The 20,155-nt window shown below is 60.0% G+C and overlaps 1 protein-coding gene across 2 annotated transcripts; it reads right to left on the bottom strand.

Annotated features, from left to right (window-relative positions):
• Nucleotides 1-1,631: 1,631 nt before the first annotated feature.
• On the bottom strand, nucleotides 1,632-19,159 carry RAB37 (RAB37, member RAS oncogene family). 2 transcript variants are annotated; one of them, XM_075169698.1, is made up of 10 exons: nucleotides 18,751-19,159; nucleotides 12,104-12,214; nucleotides 7,563-7,673; nucleotides 5,353-5,394; nucleotides 5,140-5,206; nucleotides 5,001-5,053; nucleotides 4,499-4,564; nucleotides 3,652-3,708; nucleotides 3,300-3,376; nucleotides 1,632-3,193 (listed from the first exon to the last, which is right to left on the bottom strand). In XM_075169698.1, the coding sequence occupies exons 1-10, from the start codon at nucleotides 18,808-18,810 to the stop codon at nucleotides 3,088-3,090; spliced, it is 750 nt and encodes a 249-aa protein (XP_075025799.1). In that variant the 5' UTR covers nucleotides 18,811-19,159; the 3' UTR covers nucleotides 1,632-3,087. The 2 variants fall into 2 exon arrangements, with proteins under 2 accessions (XP_075025799.1, XP_075025798.1); XM_075169697.1 differs by lacking the exons at nucleotides 12,104-12,214; nucleotides 18,751-19,159 and adding an exon at nucleotides 9,727-9,909.
• Nucleotides 19,160-20,155: the final 996 nt, after the last annotated feature.

Here is a 20,155-nt window from a genome sequence, read left to right as displayed (position 1 = left end):
GCCCCGGCGCTGGAGGGATGCTCAGAGCTTCAAAAGTGAAATAAAAACCCCAAACAGAAACTGTGTGGGAAAGCGGCACAGGAGGCCGCACTCGGCGGTAACCCGCTGTGCAGCGGAAATGAGAGAGCAACCCCGCTCCTCCAAGCAGCCCCTGGCCCCTGCTTGGCACCCTGGGGCCCAAGGAGCCGAGAGTGGGGAGATGGGGGAAACCCTGGAGGGATTTGCTCAGCCCCGGCGCCGGCATGCTCTGCTCGCCGCCTGGGAAGCTGAAGTGGCTGCAGGGGGGTTTATGAGAGTGTGAGATCCTGGGGTTTCGGGTCAGCCAGGGCAGAGCAAGGCAGCAGCAAGCCTGGGCTGCTCCAGCATCGAGGCGGGGCTGATGGTGCTGGGCAGAGCTGGCCCCTGGCCCCTGGGATTGTCCTGCGGAGGGTGGCATGGAAGTACCGCCAGTGTCTCTCACTGCTGGGCTTCAGGGCCTGGCTGGAGTTCAGGCTGGCCAAAGGTCCCCAGGGCAGCTGGGATCACGTTTAACCGTGCCGCAGCCAGGCGAGCAAGGAGGTGATGGCAGCAGCACGCCTCAAGACATGTCCCTCCTGGGCAGCTCTGCACAGACCTCCTGCCGCGGGGACCCCAGCGGCCAACAAACCCCCTGCATGCTGGGGCCTGACCATGCTCCGGCTCCTTGGGGCCAGGCTGGGAGTGGAGGGTGGGCGCATTTGTTTCCTCCACTCAGCTGAGCATTCGCCTGCGGCTGCTCAGCCCTGAGAAAGGCAGTGGAGAGGAATCCCACGGCGGCCGGTGGCAGATGCCTGCGGAGAAGAAAAACCAGGACAAGCTGTCGCGGTACGGCCCCAGGACGGGGCAGGGGTCCATCGCCTGCGGCATCAATGCGGCACAGCCCTCCCCTTGGCAAGGGGGCTGTGAGCGGCACGGTCCCACGAGCGTGCGTGTTTTGGGGGGAGACGACGGGGGACACTTTTTGGGAACGCTGCCCTAAGTCAGGAAATAAAACCCAGCTCCAAGACGGCTGGTTTGAGCATGGGACCGCGATAAGGAAGAAAGGCAGCAGCAAAGGAAACAGACGGAGCTGCTTTTGGGTCCAGCAGACCCCAGCAGTGCCCATGGGACGGCAGGGTGCAGGCAGCACCATTGCAGGCAGCACCATTGCACCCCAGCTGCTTCCTTTTGCCAGGGCCTTTTGTGGCTCAGCGTGACGTTAAGGGAGCTCAGGCTGGAGGGGGGAAAGCAGAAAAGAGCCAACGTCTGTTTGTGTTGAAGCCATCCAGCATTTTTTGCAGACATCAACAAGCAGCAGCAGCAATGCCATTGGTGGGAAGACAGAGTTATTTGGGGAATGCTGGACTCCGCACCATGAGAACAGCAGGGGAGGAGGTTGGTTTTAATTTAACAGGCCATGTTTACTCTTCCCCTCTCACCTTTGGACTGTCTGAAATGTGCAACGAAAGCCCCAACAGGGAGAAATGGGCTGCGGGTGCTTCGCCCTCCCCACGGCTGCTCCCAGGGTCCCCCCGGCCCTGCTGCTCTGCAGCACCCGGGCACAGCAGCCTCCCACGTCGCAGACCCAGGGCAGGGATTTCTCACGCAATAAAAAACCAGGCAGATGCAAAGCCTCGAAAATACCCAGCTTTAATCTGTAAACTTGCAAAGAGAGACCCAGGAGCAGAGCAGAGGCGAAGGAGGCACCGGGGCTGGTGAGAGACGAACAGCTCAGGCGCAGGGCCAGGGAAGGTGCTGGCGGGGATGGATGTGCTAGCCAGCCCCCGACTCCCACATGCAGCAGTGCCATGCCCTCCGCAGCTGCCCTTCACATCAGCTCTTCAGCTACATAACCAAATATTCACCGTCTCACCCTAGGTAGTGCTCCAGGGTGCCGGCAGTGTGCTGGAGGGGTCGGCAGGGCCAGGCTGGGCACTGGGGATGTGCAGCAATGCGGGGCCCAAGCCTTGCACCCTGCACCCCGCCTGTGCCCAACGTAGCAGTGTTTGCTGGCTGAAGCACCTCAGGCATCTGCTCTCCAGAGAGTGGGTTTCAGCTGCTATTTGCCAGCAGCAGGAAGAAACAATTGTATTACATGTGCAACGATGGGAGGGAAACCCAGCCCGCCCAGACACAGCAGCCCCAGGCCTCCATGGGCACCTCCACCCCACCAGCTCCAGCCTGCGTGAGGCCGGAGATGGTTTTGTCTGGAGGGATTGAAAAGAAAAAGGCTTTTCTCATTAAAAAAAAAGTCTCTAATTCCTGTGGCTACAAGAGGGGGGAAATAAAGGTTTTTCCAAATTGTTGTGTGTACTAGAAGTGCCCCAAGCATCGCTCAGGTGCTCCCAGAGGAGTTTTGTTTTTCATGCCAGCTGCGCAGGCAGGGAGCAGGCTTGGCTGGCCGCTTCCCCATCCCTCTGGCAGAACCAGGACACAACGGGGACATCGCTGCCCTTGTGGCAGCAGGAGGATAAAAGCCGACAGCAGCAACAGCAGCAGCAAGGAGCCATGGCCAAGTGTGGGCACCGGCTGCACCTGGGCGTGGGGCAGCCTGGGGGGCAGAGCTGAGGCTCCCTGGAGGGAAGCCAGAGCCTGGCAGCACCAGGTATGCGGGGGGCTGGATCAGGCCCTTCCAGCCAGACGAGAGCAGTGCCGAGAGGGGAGGAGAGCGCTGCAGGGGAGGAGAGGGCTGGGGGCTGCACGGGGGCTCATCCATGGCACACACACGGCCCCTCCAGCTGCTCCAAGGGGCCCTCAGCTAGGTGCGGGGCCGTATCCTGCATCCTGCTCGGGTGATGGAGGCATCACTGTGGCTCGCTGGCCAGGATGGCAGTCCTCACAGCGTGGTTTTTCCCCCAGTGGCACACAGGAAGCTCCAGGCATTGCCCTGCGGGGCGGCAGGATCCAGCCCCTGGATCCTGGCGCTGGGGCAATGGCTCTCCTCATGCATGCTCCACTCCGCCGTATTGTCCCGTCCATGCTTGGCTTGTCAGGGCCTGGTTCCCTTGGGCACTCAAGGGCAGGATTGGGCCCCCACTCTGCCTCCCGCCTGCCTGTGCCCCCAGGGCTGCTGGCTCCTCCCAGCCGCTCTCAGGCGAAGGCACAGCAGCTGGATTTCTCCTTCTGCGACTCAATGTAGTCGTGGATCTGGAAGCGGGGCTCATCTGGCGGCTGCATCGCCCGCTGCTTCAGTTCCCTGAGGTGGTGGGGCCGCGTTATCCCCACTGCCCACTCCAGTGCCAGTGCAGGAGGTGGTGGGGCTGGGGGGATACCTCCCTTGCCAGGGTCCCCCAGGTACTCACTTGGCAATGGCCAGGAAGGCCAGCTCCACGTTCATGCCCGTCTTGGCGCTCGTCTCCATGAAAGGCACCCCATACTCCTGCAAGAGCAGCACGGCCCCATCAGTGGCCAGACCCAGAATGCCCTCCTGCACCTCCGAATCATCCCTGTCACCTGGCCAAGGCTAGGGGACAAGGTGCCGTCCCCTCCCTGCCTTGCCCCAGGTTTTGTGTGCAAGTGGCTGCCGTGCTGCCCATGCTAGAGCCAGGCACATCTGGGCACCCATCAGAGGGGATGGCATGGCTGCACGGGGACCCTGAGTGACATGCAATTGTCTAGGGGGGCTGCAGCGGGGTTAGACCCTGCACAGCTCACCCTGGCCAGCGATGCTCCGTCCTCCGTCCTCACAGCCCTCTCGCTGCTCACGTCAGCCTGCCAAGGGAAGGGAAGTGTCACCGTGTACCAGGGCCAGCTGGCACCCTGAGGGCATCTGGCAAGCAGGCAGTGTGGGGTGTGCAGGGGGCTGCCATGAACTGGGGACATCAGGGACCCAGGAACATCCAGTGCCCAGAGGAGAATCCGGGACCTGTTGAACATCTTGGACCTAGTGGCACTGAGGATGTGGGGGGGCATCCAGGACCTGGGGACATTGGGAACCTGGGGCAGCATCCAGTACCTGGGGGCATTCAGGACCCAGGGGGGCTTCTGGCATTGAGTACCCAGCATCATCCAGGATTCAGGGGGCATCCAGTCCCAGGGGAAAATCTGGTACCCAGTTGGGCATTGGGCACCTGGCAGCATCTGGGACCCCCAGAGAGAATCTGGAATCTTGTTGGGCTTCTGGGACTTAGGGCTACCTGGGATCTGGGAGTGCATCCAGGAGCTGGGTGGGCATCCCATACCCAGTGGTATCCCATACCCAGCAGCATCCCATACTGTGAGCATCCCGTACCAGGACCCTCAGCCTCATGCTGCCCGGCACGGGCTGCTGGGGACACCACCCCCCCTCCCAACCCTCCAAACCTCTGGGGTCACCTCTGGGCCTGGCTGAGCCCAGAAATCAGCAGAACCTGGCAGAGGGTGCAGACAGGGTGCACCCAGCCGGCAGGCAGAGTGCCCACTGAGCCCCGTCCCTCCACAGCCATGGGGATGGCAAGGGCAGGGCCAGACTGGCATGGCACAGCACAGCAAACCACGGGGTGAAGGGGGACCCTGCACGCACCTTATTGCCCAGCAGCATGATGACCACGTCCTTCTGGGCGTACTCGTGGATCTCCGTCAGCCAGGCCTGTGGGGCAGTGGGGCTGCGTCGGGGCGAGCAGTACCCCCGTCCCTCCCCTTTCAGCCTGCATGCCCCTCGCGAAGACCGGGAAAATGGCTTTTTTTTTGGCATGGGAACCATTCCGGCATCACAGCCGAACAGTCCTCAAAATGCCCCGTCTCCTGGCTACAGCCCAAGCCTACACGTAGTTCATATCCATCCCAAACTGCGTTTTCTCCCTCCAGCCATTTACCGTGTCCCTAAACAAAACTCACCCAGCCGTGCAGTGCCCAGCCAGGCGCCCTGGGGACGAGCTCCCAGCTGGCTGGCTCTGGCTGAAACAGCCAGTGCTTGCATGCAAAACAAGGTTCAAACTGCCCCAAACACCCAGCAAGCCACACAGGGCACCCACGACCCCAATCCCCAGGGAGAAACACGCTCCCGACCGGCGGAGGGGACTCACGCGGATGTTGTCGAAGGACATCTTGCTGGTGATATCGTAGAGCAGGAGCAGGGCTGGAAGGGAAGAGGCAGAGGCATTGCCCCACTGCAGGGATGCACTCTGGCTGGTCTCCCCCATCCCCACTGGATCCCGAACCCACCTTGGGCGTCCCTGTAGTAGGCGTGGGTGACGCTGCGGAAACGCTCCTGTCCTGCCGTGTCCCAGATCTGCCAAGAAGCCAGCCTGGTGAGAGCGGGGAGGGGAAACCCCCTGGCTGGGGATGCCCCTGTGGCTCCCAGCCCACCCATGCTCAGTCCAAGGGTTTTTTCCCAGCAGCACAGCTGGGAATTGCTCACCTCCTCCCAAAGCTCACCTGCAACTTCACCTTCACACCATCCACAGCCACCACTTTGTTCTGCAGAAGAGAAGGAGAGCACGTTTATCAGCCCAAAGCATACCTTGGTGCGGCTGCCAGCCAGCCCCAGCATGGAGCCGGCTGTGCCCCAGCCCATCAGCTGCTCTCCACCGGCCAGCGGGATGAAGCCAGGCTGCCCATGGGGCTGGATATTGAAGCCTCATTGCTACAAACCCTGGTACTGCTGGGGGGCTGCGATGCTGCATGGCACCTACAGGGACATCCCAGAGCAGCATCCCCTTGTGCCAGGGTGGAAAAGGGCAGAATCAGGCCCTGATGGATACAGGCCAGCAAGATCCCAGCCTGCTTTGGATCCGGTGCCTCGCTCATCACCTACAGCCAGCACCCCTGTCCTGTGCCTCCCGAGTCCCCTAATGAGCCGGCTAATGATGCAGGCTGCCCCACAAAGCCCAGGGCACCAACCCGCTCCGGCTCCTGCCGGGCAGCCCCGGGCTTGCAGCAGCCCCTGCCCGTGGGGCCAGGGGAAGTTCGGCAGAGCTGGGGAAGTGGGGAGGGTCTTGCATGAACTACATGCAAATGTGCATCTATTAATAACATCTTGGCCTGCTTTTATGGTTGCTCACCATAAATCCCTGACCCTTCTGCTAGGACTCCTCTGCTCCATGTGCCAAAGGAACCACTGTGGCACTAAAAATTTGGGCTACTTGCAGCAATTTGCTATTTGGGCATTAAAAATTTGGGCTATTTGCAGCAAGGCCTTCGGATGCTACGAGCTGCCTGGGGATGGTCAGTGGGTGATGCTGAGTGTCCAGCTCAGGTTTCCTTGCTAGTGGAAGCCTTGCTTGGCCTTTAAAGGTGGTTGCACACACCGAGCTGGGACGTTGCAGGTAGCACATAGCTTTATCCAGCACGGAAGGAGGAAATCTCCCAGGTCAGGGCAGTTTGCAGCCAGGCGTCGGGGCTGCTCGACCCTGCAGCTGGGCTGGGACTGGGGAAGGGAATCAGCATTTGAAAGTGAGCAGGGAAAGCAATTATCAGAGAGGGCTTTAGCAATCACTCTACACAACTTGGAAGTGCAGGGACTTCTCTCCAGAGGCCCGAGAAAAGAAAATCAGGAGTTACCAAAGGGCTATTTTAAGATTCTTAAGGAATTGTACTTGGAGGGATGATTCTGGACAGAGAAGACTCCTATAAATAATTTCGTTGCCTGGAATTGTTTGAAATGGAAATTCAGCCCATATGGAGATGATAAAAGTTGAGAAAATGGGCTGAATAAAACAAAAAACATGCTCTAGGAGATGCTGGAAATTACCTACCAGCAGCAAGCCATGAGCTGCTGGAGGGGACTCTTCCACAAGGCAGAGCGGGTACCCACGAGCTGGCAACACCCCTGGGGCTGCCGGGGCTGAGCCCAGCAGTGGGACACAACAGATTTTCCTTCTTTTGTGACTTTATTGGAAGGACAGGCCACAAGACCCCTCCAAAGTAAACCCACAGCCCTCTCCCCCTGGCTCCCGCTCATCAACCCCCCCAATTCCCCCCTGCAAGCCAAGAGCAGCCTGGGCAGCAAAGGTGGCAGAAAACCAGAGCAGCTGCAGCTGCGGAGGCAGAGGAAGTGCCGACTGCGCTCGACACATGTCGGCAGCCGTGGGCAGAGCCCTGCCTGGGGACACCCCCCGTGACTTCCAGCCTGCTGAAACACCGCTCTACCCTGTGCTGCAAACAGCTCTGCCTGCCTGTGCATCCCCAGAGAGACCCTGCAGCTGAAATTTGGTGAACAGAGAGCAGCGGGAGGGTTTAAACGGGATCCGGTGACCTTAACAACTCCTCAGCAGCCAACTTCAGCCCTTTCAAGACATAAAATTACAGCAACCAGCGTTTGTCCCCACCAGCCATTGGCCTCAGCCTGGCCAGTGGAGCGTGCCGGCCACCCATCACACACCCCCAGCCCACGCACCCAGCCACGATGGGCTAAACCGAGGCTTTTTGCTGATTTAAAGGCAAGAGGTGACCTTCCCAGCAGGCTCTTCTCTCTGTTACCGCTCTCCCAGTGAGAGGTGGAAGGGTTTCAGCAAAAGTCTGCAGCCAGTAAGGAGATTATTTAGGGTGCAGAGGCTGGAAAACCTCCGTCTCCCCTTCCCAGCGCCCCGCCCTGGCCAAGGTGCAGGTCAGGGAATGTGAGGGGCCAGCAGCCGTGTTGGTCTCACCCGGAAATCTATGCCCACGGTGGCTATGAATGTTCCAGAAAGAAAGGCCCCGTCTTTGAACTGGAGCAGGAAGCAGGTTTTCCCCACGCCCGAGTCGCCAAGTAACATCACCTGCAAGATGGGCGCACGGAGAGGTGTTAGCAGGATGGGGAGGGGGCAGCATCCCTGGGTGGTGCTGAGCCCCACCCGGTCCCTTTTGTCCCTCCATTTCTTTCCCCAGGGCTAGTCCTGCTGGGTCTGGGGAGCCCTGTGAGAGCTGGGGGTGGGATGGGACCCCCGAGGGTGCAGCCAAGCAGTGCCCCAGGGCAGCGGAGCAGCCCCCAGCCACCCAAGAGGGGGAGAGCCGAAGAGGAGAGCTGGTGTGAAGGCAGGTACAGCAGCAAGAAGAGATGTCTCCTGGCTGGCCCCTGGCCATCTCCCAACCCAGGAGGCTTCTTGGAGAACAGGCCACGGCTCCCAGACACGTGGAACCACCACCACCCCAGGCCCAGGTATGCGCAGCCCCAGGGGCTGATGCGTGGCTTGGGCAAACCCCGCCGTGTCCGGGACTCTCACCCTGTAAGTGCCCAGGGCCGTGCCTGCCACAGACACCAAAGCAAACACAGTGCCTTTTCCCCTCCTGCTAAGCAAACAGGCTCAGCCTGGGCTCCCCGGCCACTCCAGCACCACTGGATCTGAGCAGGCAGCAGCCAGGACCGATGCTGGTCTCCAGAAGCACAGCCTTACCCGATGCCCTGATGCCGTGCTCTCCTCCCTGCTCACTGGCAGCAGCCCTTTCCTGCCAGGCAATAGTTAACCTGATGCTGACTGCATCCATCCCCTGCCTAGAAATAGCAGTGAGCAGGACTCCAGCAAGAAGGTCCATCCCTGCTGGGACGCTGGAGCCTGCAAAGCAAACCTACGCGGCCCCGCTGCCCACAGGCTGGGTGAATGCAGTGAGCCGTGGCCACCTTCTACAGGGGTGGCACAGCAAACACCCCGCGGGCCAGGACAGCCAGAGCTGCGGGCTGGAAGTGCTGTGCCTCCTGCCAATCCACTTTGCTGGTCAAATCCTTCCCCGGGACACCCCTGCCCAGCCTCCACCTCGCTCCAGATCAAGCTGGCAACAGATTTCCTCCCTCAAACACAAAAATTTCCCTCCAGTATCAGCCCATGAAAGGAGTCAGAGTGGAGATGATAAAGGCAAAGGAATAAAAGTGATTTAGGGAAGGTGGCAGTGCGCAGGATCGCTTTGGGAGCTGGCTTAGTGAGGCAGTGGGAGGTCTCAGGGCTGGCACCATCGGCGCTGGGCTCAGCCTGGGGCTGCATATGAAATTTTTCGGGTAAAAGGTTTATCGGCCCTGTGCCTCCCCTGTGCTGCCGGGAAGAGGAGGGTGCTTCCCCGGGGCGACCCTCGGCCAAGCTGGGCTGGGGAAGAGGGGGCACTCGGGGAGGAGGGTTCCCACCACGATATCTGGCACGGATGCGGGGACATTTGCAGTGCGGGGGGCTGCGGGGTGGGTGCGGGGCCCCGGGCTGGCTCGGCTCCGGGGCACACACGCTGCCCCCCTGCCCGGTGTCCTTGGGATGCTGCGATGGGCTGGATGGGGTCCTGCTTCCCCCGTCCTGTATCATGGGGGGCACTGCTGCCCCGGCTGGCAGGAGCCCCCCTCGCCCAGAGAAGGGCAGGACGGGCTTTCAGAGGGCAGAGCTTGGCCGCGCCCCACCCCAGGGAGTCCCACTGCCCACCCAGCCGAGAGCCCCGAAAGCCCTATTTCTGCAGCTGGCCACCGGGGCCGGGCCCCCCCTTGCCACCTCGGGGCAGGGACACACCCGAGGCAAAAACCTCCCCCCGCCTCCGGGGCAGGGACTCCCCATCCCCACCTCCCGGGGGGGGAGAACCCCCATCCCCACATCTGCCAGATCTGGGACCCCCACGGGGCAGGGGCGAGCAGGGCTGGGGGGGCTCCGCTGGGGCCGCCGCCTCCTTTCCCTTCCCCTTCCCCGGCCCGCAGCTGCTTCCTGGGCACGATCGCGGCAGCGGAGGAAGCGGGCGGCCCCCGGGACTCCCCCGGACCCCTCCCGGTCTCCCCCGGACCGGGGGACGAGGCCCAACCTCCACCCCCGGCAGGGCTTGGGGGATCCATCCCTGCTCCCCCTCCTCGCACCCCGCGCTGCCTCTCACCTTGCCGGCCAGCTCGTAGTCCCGGGGCAGCGCCGGGGGGTCCCCGCTCCCCGCCGGGGGGTCCCCACTTCCCCCCGGGTTGTCCCCGCTCCCCTCCCGGGGGGTCCCGCTCATGGTGCGTCCGAGCGGAGCCGCCAAGTCCCGGCGCCGTGGGGCTAGCGGGAGCCGCGGCCCCACCCGGCCCGGCCCGGCCCGGCCCGCCTTCCTCCTCCTCTTCCTCCTCCTCCCCGGCCACCCCCAAGGCTGTGACCCGGCCGCCTCCCTGCCCAGCCACGGGATGAGGAAGAGGAGGCTCAAGGCTGGAAACCTGCCCCCCTGCACCCCCCACAGGGGACCCCGGGGTGCCCGGGTTTGCCAGGGGCTCGGCAGCACTGGACGGCAGGCAGAGCCCTGGCACGTCCCTCTGGGCACGTGGATGGGAAAAGGAGGAACTGCTCACCCCACAAATGAACAGCCCCTTGTCCGCCACGGGATGTGGGGATGGAGACCCCGGTGCTGCCAAATCACCCCTGCCATGCCAGGTAGGTAGGGACGGTGGGGACGGCAGCTCCCGCTCCCACCCCACCAGTCCACCTAAGGGTGGGGGATTTGCCCCATCCGCTGCAGCCCCAATGGCTGCCAAGCTGGGCCCCAGGTTAGCACCAAGGTGCAGCGAAACCGGGAGGAAACCAGAAGCAGCGGCCGTTAGCAGGAAGCCGCATGCTGCGGTGAGCCGGTTCAGCAGTGAGCCGGTTCAGCAGTGCCTGCGTCTCGGCTGGGAGGGCTGCCAGGGCTCCCACTCCCCCCAGCTGTTCACAGCCACCAACATCCTATGCCAACCGTTGGGGCCCAGCTCATAATGCACTTCATTTGGGAAAAGCCCAAGTGTGGGAATGCGGAACTCATCCCAGGAGAGAGCCAGGGATGTTGTGTTACCCAAAAACTCACTCCACAAAACCCCATCCAGGTCCATGCACTATGACTGCCCAGGGTCTTCAGGCTTACAGGCACCACTCCAGGTGGGACAGGAGCCTTCAGCCCCCTCTGATTTATTTTCCCTGGGATACCCAGCCCATCTCCCCAGCACCAGGGCTAATCTCAGTGCAAACCCCCCAGCCCCACTCATGCTGCTGGGATTCAGGCGTGTGGGGCTCCAGTGCAGAGCCGTGCCCCTCACTGCTCTCCGAGCGAAGGTCACGGGTGGCCACGGGAGATCCGACGGCAGAGATGCCCTCTGCGATGGCACCCGCCTCCGCACCTTCCCCAGCTGCTGGCTCCTGCTCCAGCCAAGCCTTCCTCTGCTCCTCGGGAAAGGGAACCTGTATTTCCAGTCCCGTAACTGCGCTCAGACCCAGCCAGGGGATTTATAGTTTATATACACTCTTTGGCCAAGAAAGTGCCCAGAGCTGAAGGCTGGAAGCACTCGGAGCTCCTGGAAGCAGCTGAGCTCCCCTGCAGCTTGCTGGGGAGGGGGGCTGGAAGGATTCAGCGAACCATGCTGGTGCTTACAGAGTTGCCTAGGCAGGAAAAATGCCTGGCTGAGCATCACCTCCACACGCTCTCATGTGCTGCAGGAGAAACGAGGCAGCTGGGAACCGGCAAAGGTCGGGAGCATGGCTGAGCCTCCTCTGCCTGCCCAGGGCTCAGCACTGCCCACAGGGGCTCCCTTGGCTGTCAGCCCCTGGGCTGCTTGGCCCCAGACCCCCCACACCGGTACCACATGTTTCCCTGCTTCCTTTGCCTGGACTAGAGAGAAAATCCCCATGGATAATAGCCTCCTCATGGGTAATAGCCATCCCATGGGTAATAGCCTCTTGCGGAGCTCCAGCCTTGCCACGGATGCTGGAGGGATGACAATCTTGCTGTGTGGTGAGGTCCTAAGCGCTGTCTCTGTCTTGGGCTCCCCTGGGAGAGGGGACACACGTGCCGGAGCCGCTCACCAGCCCCGCGGCAGCTCTGCAAATAGCGCTGGACGGCAGCCGAATGCTTTTCCCAGGCGCTGCAGCCATCTGCCTGAATTTTCATGAGGGCCCCAGGGTGCACGGGCAGGACACGGGCTGGCTTCTCCCCGGGACAGTGGGGCTTCTCTGGAGGCAACTTTCCATGTGCAATGCAAAGGGCTTTGCTCAGGCACGGCCACACCATGGGTTTTGCAACATGAAGCCTCATCCATCCTCCATCCCTCCCAGCAGCCCGAAGCGCGGCTGCCCCCAGCTTGCTGACAAGAACACAGCTAAACTGTCCTCTCAACCAGCATCACCAGAACAAATTCTGCCAGTTCTTTGTGCTTAGCACCGCTTAGAATCATAGAATCATAGATTATGATTACCCAAATAAAACTGCTCCCCTAAGGGTGAGCGAGGTTGCACAGCCCAGGGACCAGGGATTGGGCTCTTACCGTAAACCCAATGCCCACGGTGGCAGAGAAGGAGCCAGGAATGAACTTGCCCTGGTCAAACTGGACCAGCAGAGATGTCTTCCCCACGCCACTGTCTCCGACCAGGATCGTCTGCAAGGAGCAGGTAAAGAGGCGTCAGTGCGCGGGAGCAGGTGATGCCCAAGCCTGCAGGCATGTCATGCAGCCAGGGGCCGGGCATTTGGGGAGGGGGTGCTGGGGGGATGCGGCAGCAAATGCAGCAGGATCAGGAGGGACCAGCCTGGCCCCAGATCACGGTGGAGCCGTGGGCCCCATGGAAGCCCCATGGCAGCCCCCCTGCACAGCCCCACTTGGCTGCAGCAGATTGTCCCCACAGGCTGCTGGGTGCCAGCACCGTGGCCAGATGGCTTGTCCCGCTGCGCTCTGTCCTTCGCTGTCACCTTTGGTCCTGCCACCTGCCCAGGGAAAAATTTCCATCCCTCTGACCATCTCTGTAATAAATGAAATGTGCCCTGGGCTGAGCTTCCGGCATGAGCCCCACTGTGCCCTCTCCAAGTGCAGAGAGGTGGAAGAGAAAGCAAAGCGCAGCCCATCACGGAGAGTGAGCAGGAGAAACGCTCCTGCCCTGGCTTGGGAAGCTGCCGGGCAGAGGCAGCCTTGGCTCACACAGCCCTGGTGGAAAACCTCTTTGGGAGGACTCTGGCAGTGCTGGATTAGGTCCAAAACAGTTTAGTAAAGAGAGCGTCTCCCGCAGTTGCTGCACTCAGCCACTGCCACAGCCACACAGCCTCTCCGGGGCACCGGACTGTCTTCATGCTGTGTTAACGCTGGGGATCCGCAGCACTCCCCCCCAACAGGGCGCTGGGTTTGAAGTCACGGAGCCCCTCTGCCTCTCCAGCCCTTCATGGGAAGCCCCAGGGCTCTCCCGCAGCAAGCAAAGCTTGCTTGTCCCTGAGCAGAAGGGACGAGGGAGCTGTGCAGGTGTCAGAGCTGGGGCATTGCCATCACCTCCCGAGCAGCTCCCAAGCTGCCAGCCCATGGTCCTGGTACCCACACCACATCCCTGGGGAGCCCGTCCTCCCTTCTGCTCCTGCTCATGTTCCTCCAAATCCCCAGCCTAAGGGAGACACCAATGGTGCAAACGTACCCCTCCCTCCCCTCTCTGCTGGTATATGGGTTTTGTTTGCAAAGCCACCGGTGCAAACATTCCCATCCTTTCAGGAAACCGAGGCACTTTCAACCCTTTCCCAGGGACACAAGTTAAAATAAACACTCTGCTAACCAGTTGCTTGCTCAGAAGTGGTTTTAGCTCTGTCTTTCAGGACACGGGTGTTCCTGTAGCTGCAGCTCTGGCAAGCACTGAGCCAGCCCCAGGGCAGCGTCCCCCCTGTCACCAGTCCCTCTGCCACCCCTGAGCCAACGAGGTGGTGGGACTGAACCTCCCCACTCTCTGCCTCCACCTATGCCGCATTCACTGCTCTCCTGGTTCCGGCTGGGACAGAGTTAACTTTCTTCCCAGTAGCTTGGGGGGTGTTTTGGGTTTGATATGAGAGGAGCGTTGATGGCCCATTGATGCTTTGGTTGTAGCTGGGCGGTGCTTGCACAGGGGAGACTTTTGGTTTCTCTTTTCAGCCTCCCATGCTCTGCCACGTGCAGGGGAAGCTCTGGGCGAGGGGGGAGCACAGCCGGGGTGGTTGACCAAGCTGGCCAATGGGGTATTCTATACCATGTGACATTATGCTCAGTATAAAAACCGGAGGGGGGGGGCTCACCCGGTCAGCAGTCAGCGGTCAGCGGTTGGTGAGCAGTTGCATTGTGCATCGCCTGCTTTGTATATTCTGTTATTGTTGTTGTTATCATTGTTCTTATTACTGTTCTACTTCGTTTTGTTTCAATTATTAAACTGTTCTTATCTCAACCCGGGAATTTTCCTACTTGTGCCCTCCCGATTCTCTCCCCCTTCCCACCGGAGATGGGGAGTGAGCGAGCGGCTGCGTGGGGTTTATTTGCTGGCTGGGGTTAAACCACGACAACTGCATCTGTTGTTTTCTCCCTTGATTTGTGTTTAGTCCGATGCAGCTCCAGCAGCCCTACTCCATCCTAGGGCACCTCAGCCCTTCGTCCCCATTGCGAAGGTCACTCTTCACCTGCCAAGTGGGAGTTATTGCTTCACCATCTTTCCAATGGTCACGGGAGCCTCTGCGTGTGGCTGGTCCTGTCTCTCCATCACCTCTCCTGCACCGAGGGACCCCAGGGTGAAACTCAGCCTGGCACCACTTTGGGCACCGCGCATACCCCCTTGTGAGGTGCAGGGCAGATAAGCATGGAGGAACGTGTTTAATCAAGTGCCTGAACAGCCCCAGCAGATCAAGGCCTGATTTCGTGCCCTTGGAGGCCATGGGAACCAGCCACCAGGCACGTGACACAACGCCTGGCACTGCGGTTCCTGCCACCCCATGCACCCCAAAGGAGTGGGCTGAAACCAAAGGCCAACAAGCTTGAGGACCACAAATGAAGCAGGAACATGGACTGGCAGGAGACCAGCATCCTGCCTTGCATAAATCACCGCACCACAACCTGCCTGGAGCCTGTTAACACTGATATGTTTCAGTGAAAGGCTTGCTTCGGTGAATCAGCATTTTCCCTCAGAAAAAACATTCCAAACCCCAAATATCTCCTGGGAAAAGCCTGACCTACTGAGCGGAATTGTTGGCAGGAGGGAGCTCTGCACCTCTGCCAGACACACGCCGCCACACAGACCTGTGTACTGCGAGGCAGCAACCTGTGGCCAGATCTGCAGCCGGAGATTTCTCCCTCCTCCCTAACTAGACGATGGGCTGTTTGCGGGTCACCTGTACATTCAGAACAGCCTCGTGGGCTGGGAGCCTGCGCAGGAGCTGGGGGGATGTTGGGAGGCAGAAATCTCTGGGTGAAACCCTTGCACATGGGTCAAAGGAACTGGGGGGAATTTCCCTGCCCAAGCCCCCCTTGGCTTTGCTCTGGGGCCCAGACATGTTCCCCATGCAGAGAGCAGGATCTGCCCTGGAGCAGCCACATAGGGAAACACCCCAAGAATTCATTACCATGGGGCTCCTGCACCCCAGCACTGCATTTTTTGGTGCTACACGCTATTCCCAGGTAAAATACTGGTGCTGGGAAGTGCAACAAGACCAGCTGCACCCTGCAGCACTGTCTTTCAGAGCAGTTAATGCAGAGAACAGCATTAATTATGGAGGGAGGAGAGCTGGCTGGAATGAGCACCGGGAAGCCTCCAGAGCCCAGGATTTACAGAGAACATGTACAAAAGGCAGACTCACCTATCAATAATTTAATTGGGATTTATAACAGAGACAACTCATGCAGTGCTTCATGACTTAATAATAATGATAGTAAAAGTTGGCCTGAATCAGCCAAGAGACTTTCCTAATGACTTTAGGAAAAGCTCATGGTCTTTGTGGAGGTACAGCAAAGTGGAAACCATTGTGGCCTTCCTGGCTACGAAATAAACATAAAAGAAGAATAAAAACCCCACTGTGGAGTGGATGTGGCTAGCCAGCTGTCAAAACCTCAGGTTGGACATGCCTGAGTCGTGATAGCAGGAAGCCTCCCAGCATCAAAGCTCCGTACCCACCCTGTCTCTTGCCAGCATCCTCGGCCACAGCCTGGCCTCCCCAGCACCCCAGGTTTTTCAGGAGGTTTTCCCTTTGCTTGGAAAACTTTGGCAAAAAAGTTCGGAGATTCCTTTTGGTGATGCAGTTCCTCTCTGCACAGCGGCGTGGGGATGGAGCAGTGCTTTGCTGGGGTGCATGCACAGACCGACTGGCCAAGGTGTAGAGGGAACCCTGGCCAAGAGTGGGAAAGCCGCTCGGTGACAGTCCCAAAGCACCGCTCCTGAGCCCCAGCACAATCAAAGCAATTCTTGTTTCCAGCTAAAGGAAATGATTTCCACTGGGCGGGCAGAGGTAACTTTGCTTCCCCACCACCCCACAGCTTGCCTGCTCCACAGCCCCAGCAGAAAAGCGGGCACAGCTTGTAACACACCCCCGAGCAGACCTGTCTGCCAGCTCGGTCTTAGGGAAAGAGCAAATATCCCTCCCAACACCTCAAATTAGGGGTTTTGGGCTAATTCAGACCTAGACAAATCACCTCCCTTCAAAATTGCTGCTAGCTCAGTGTCAGTTGCAGAGACAAGGCAGAGCAATGGGGCAGCAGTGAGGGCAAACCCACGCAGATCTCCCCTACCCATGCTGGCAGCCAGCAAGCAAAGGAGATATTTTGGTCTAACGTGCTTAGGGAAGAGAAGTTTTATACGGCTGTCAAGGCAGTGTAGGGAGGTGATTGCTGCATTTCCAGCGCCAGCCGAGCGGGAGGAGATCTGGGATAGCGCGTGTGGGTTGAGGTTATCTTCCCAGTTCATTTTTGAGCTTTAGCATGTGGTAGCTGGACCTGAGCTAAATGTAGCTAGCAGGAGCCTGACAGGGTAAAACCCCAGTGCTGGGGGATGCAGGGAGGGGGGAGGTGCGCTCCATAAGCTCTTCTGCTGCTCTCAGAGAGTTGCTGAAGCCCCAAACCCAAAGGTTTGCTCCGAGGTCAGCAGGATTTGTCGCAACAAATTGCGGCAATTGTGCACATGCATCCCAGCACAGCTGCTTGCAGAGCTCAGCCAAGACACGGCACTGGGAGAGTGAAGCTGTGGTTGCTTTCAGTCCCTTGCTGCCCTGCTCTCACGGTCTCTCAGGAATGCATTACCAAGACTTATTTTTACCTGTTCTATATACAAAATTGCGCTGCCTCTCCCTTGCTCCAGGCAGTGCTCCAGGGCAACTTGGATGCCTTGAGCCGTCCTGTGCCACAGGGACACCTCAGGGCTGTCCCCACCCTGCCCAGACACTGTTTCACCATGGCCAAGCCCCTTATGCTGGCTTGAGGCAGAGCCTGGGGCTCTCTGCCAGCCCCGCTGGGCCCTTGCCCTGGCAGAGCCTGTATCTAGGGCTGCACATAAAACAAAAGCTGGCTCAGATCATGCAGGGGATCCCTGTTTGCAAACCCCCTGCTAGCACCTTGGATCAACCACAGCCCAGGGGCACATCCCTCTCCCCCTGGGACTTGTTCCAGCTGAATGGATCCAAGCATCTAATGAGAGGAGGAACAATTTGGCAATGGGTCAAATCATCTGAAAGCAAAATCCATCATTTTGTGCCAAGTGAAACTTTTCTGGAACAGCCCAGAACAAACCTCTGCTGTTCCCGCTTTGATTTGCTCCTAGCCTCTTTCCTCCCCAGGCCTGGGTTTAGCCACCGACCAGAAATCATTTAACCTTTGCCTCCAGAGTGCAAAGCTCTCTCGGAGTTTCTCAGCATAGCTGAAATGTGATTCCGTGCTCAGAAACAAGATCTAGCTAGGTATTTGCTGCCTCATGTCCCTGAAGCAAGAGCAGGCTTGTTTCTGTGAGACAAGCAACCCAGCCAGGAGCGGCAGCAAAATAGCAAGCGAAACAGCATGGGACTGGGATGGTTGTTTGCCTGGGCAGCTCTTCTGCCCAGAGGCTCATTTCCACCAACGTTGTTCCTTTACTGCAGTAGCTCATTGCTGGAGAAGAGAGAGTTAAGGCTTTGCAAAGAATCAAAGTTTCTTGAGTCATCCCCTGGAGGCATATCCTAGGTACTCGATGTACAACAGAAATGAGAGTTGCTAGTAATTGATATTTTCCTGCTAATCAAGGGCTGGGCACATTGCCCTGAGTAGAGCAGGATATAGAACAGACTGGGATTTGTGAAGAGGGATCCACACAGCCCCAGCCCTTTCCCCTGCCCTGCCCCACCCCTGCTTTTTTTTAGCCTGTTCCCCAGGGGTGTCAGTCCCTGCACAGTCACTTGGAACTGCAGCAAAGCAGCGTGAGGACAGCAAGAAGGAGTGATGGGTGGATCTGGCAGAGATCAGTGTCTCCTCCATGTCTCCTGGAGTTGCTGGGCAGCGTCTGACTGCAGGGAGCAAAAGCCCTGCTCCAGCAGAGCCTGCAGCAGAGCCTGAGCCACCCAGGTCTTGCGGGGACAGCAGCAGCCCCGGCCACCCTCCATGCAATGCGGAGTTACAAAACGCAGTCCCAGGGACCCCGCAGAGGAGAAAGATTTTAAAGCAAGGAGGTCAGGGATGGACGTCTCTTGGGACACTGCTATTTCATGGCAGGGAAGTTCCGGCTTCTTAGCCTGTCTCTGGCAAACAGAGTCCCGGGGTGCAGCTCCCCCCGACCCCTCGGAGCATGCACAGGACAGCGGGAGCGGCTGAACGCTGTGCCGCGGGGCTGGCCCCTTTCCAGCGCTCCTGCCCGCTTTGCTTTCCAAACACGCCCGATCCTGCCGCCCCCCTCCCCACCGTCACCAGGGAGGTGGTGGGGACCGGGAGCGAGCCGCGCGGGTTGCCCAGCCCCGGCCGCCGCGGGGCGAGGGGGGGAAGAGCTGCAGCCGCGCTTCCCCCCGCCAGGATAGGGGGTGGCGGATGGACCCCGCCGGGGCAAAAGGAGCGAGGAGGGGAGAGGGACAGAGTTTGCCGGGGAAGTTCAAGCAGGCGCCCTGCCATGGCAGTTGCTTTCATCCCCCACCCCACGCATTTTGCAGTCCCCCCGCCCCCGGTACCCCTCTCTCCGACCACCGCCGCTGCCCCAGCCCTACCTTGTGCAGCAGGGTCTCGTTGTAGCCAGCCCCTCCCGAGTCGGCGGCGCGGGCCTCCATGGCCGGGCTGCATGGGCCGGGCCGGGCCGGGCCGCTCCTGCAGCACCGCGGACAGTGCCCGCGCCGCCTTCAGCACCGCGGACAGCGCCCTGCCCCCCTCGGCCCGGCCCGGCTCGGTTCGTCCCGGTCCGGTCCCGTTAGTCCCGGTCTGGCACGACCCGGTCCCGGCTCCGCAGGGGCCACGGTTCAGCACAGCACGGCTGGGGTCGGCCCGGTTGGGTTCTGTTCGGCGCGGCCCGGTTCAGCACAGCACGGCTCGGCTCGGTCCGGGCCCCCGCAGGACAGCGGAGCGGTGCCCCGCTCTTCGCCGCCGCCGCGGCTGTGCCCGCCCCGCTCGCAAGGTTCCCCCGCCCGAAAGAGGAGGGAGGCGGGGGGGACGCCAGTCCTGCCTGGGGGCGGGGAAGCCGTGGAAGCTCCCCTCAACGCAGGCAGGGCCCGCGGCGGTTTCCACATAACCGCTGGTCCCTCTCCAGCCCCCCACCCCATCTCCGTCTGCCGTGATAGAGGCCCCCCCCCCGGCTCTGCAAACAGCCCAGGGCTCCTGCCCTCGCTCTCGCTACCGGGAAACGCTGCCCTTCCTCCCTCCACTGCGGGAGGCGTCCACGGGGCATGCTCAGGGGGGCTGGAGGGCAGCCCTGGGCAGAGAGGTTTCTTGCTGCCGACTTCGATCGGTCGCCGAGCTGAGAGCACGAAGCCAGGTCCGCTGCACTGCTGGAGTCGTGCTTAACACCCGGCTCATTGGCACTCACGTTAGGGAGCCCCACGCCCGCACCGGGGCTGCTCCAGCTGACACCCCTCCAGCCGTCAGCCCATAGAGCTGGCTGTGGGCAGTGGCAAAGCACAGACCTGTGTGTTCACCAGGGTTAGCGGTGTGTCACCCCAGGGAGGGGCAGTGGCTTGTGCTAGCCAGGCCATTTCAGCTTCTTTACAAAACTGGTGCTAACCTGAGCCTGTCTACCCCGGCAGCTCTCCTTTGAGAACCCACTGCATATACAGAGCCCAGTTAAGAGCCTGCTTAGAGTGAAAAAGAAATTGCATCTAGAAACAGGAGGAATCTGTGCCTAAACTTGGAGGTGACAGTCGATATCTCATTGAAATCCTTTTATTTACAACTCCTTTTAGAACAATCTGGTGCTGCTGATTAGACCGGAAAGAAATTAATCTTTACCAAGAAGTTTATTTGAGAGAGACTTGATTCAATCTCCAGTTCCCTCCTTCCAGATCAGCAGACGGCCCCGAGCCAGAGGAACAGACCATGTTTCCAAGAGCCATCTGCACCTGTCCGATTGCTGTTTGACTGCCTGGGTCTGACGTTGCTAATTATATCTGCCTGTTATTTCCTCTG

The sequence above is a fragment of the Calonectris borealis genome, chromosome 20, assembly GCF_964195595.1.
Source record: "Calonectris borealis chromosome 20, bCalBor7.hap1.2, whole genome shotgun sequence".
Classification (NCBI taxonomy): domain Eukaryota; kingdom Metazoa; phylum Chordata; class Aves; order Procellariiformes; family Procellariidae; genus Calonectris; species Calonectris borealis.
Note: the sequence above shows the minus strand (reverse complement) of the source record. Positions and strands in the feature narration are given on the sequence as shown.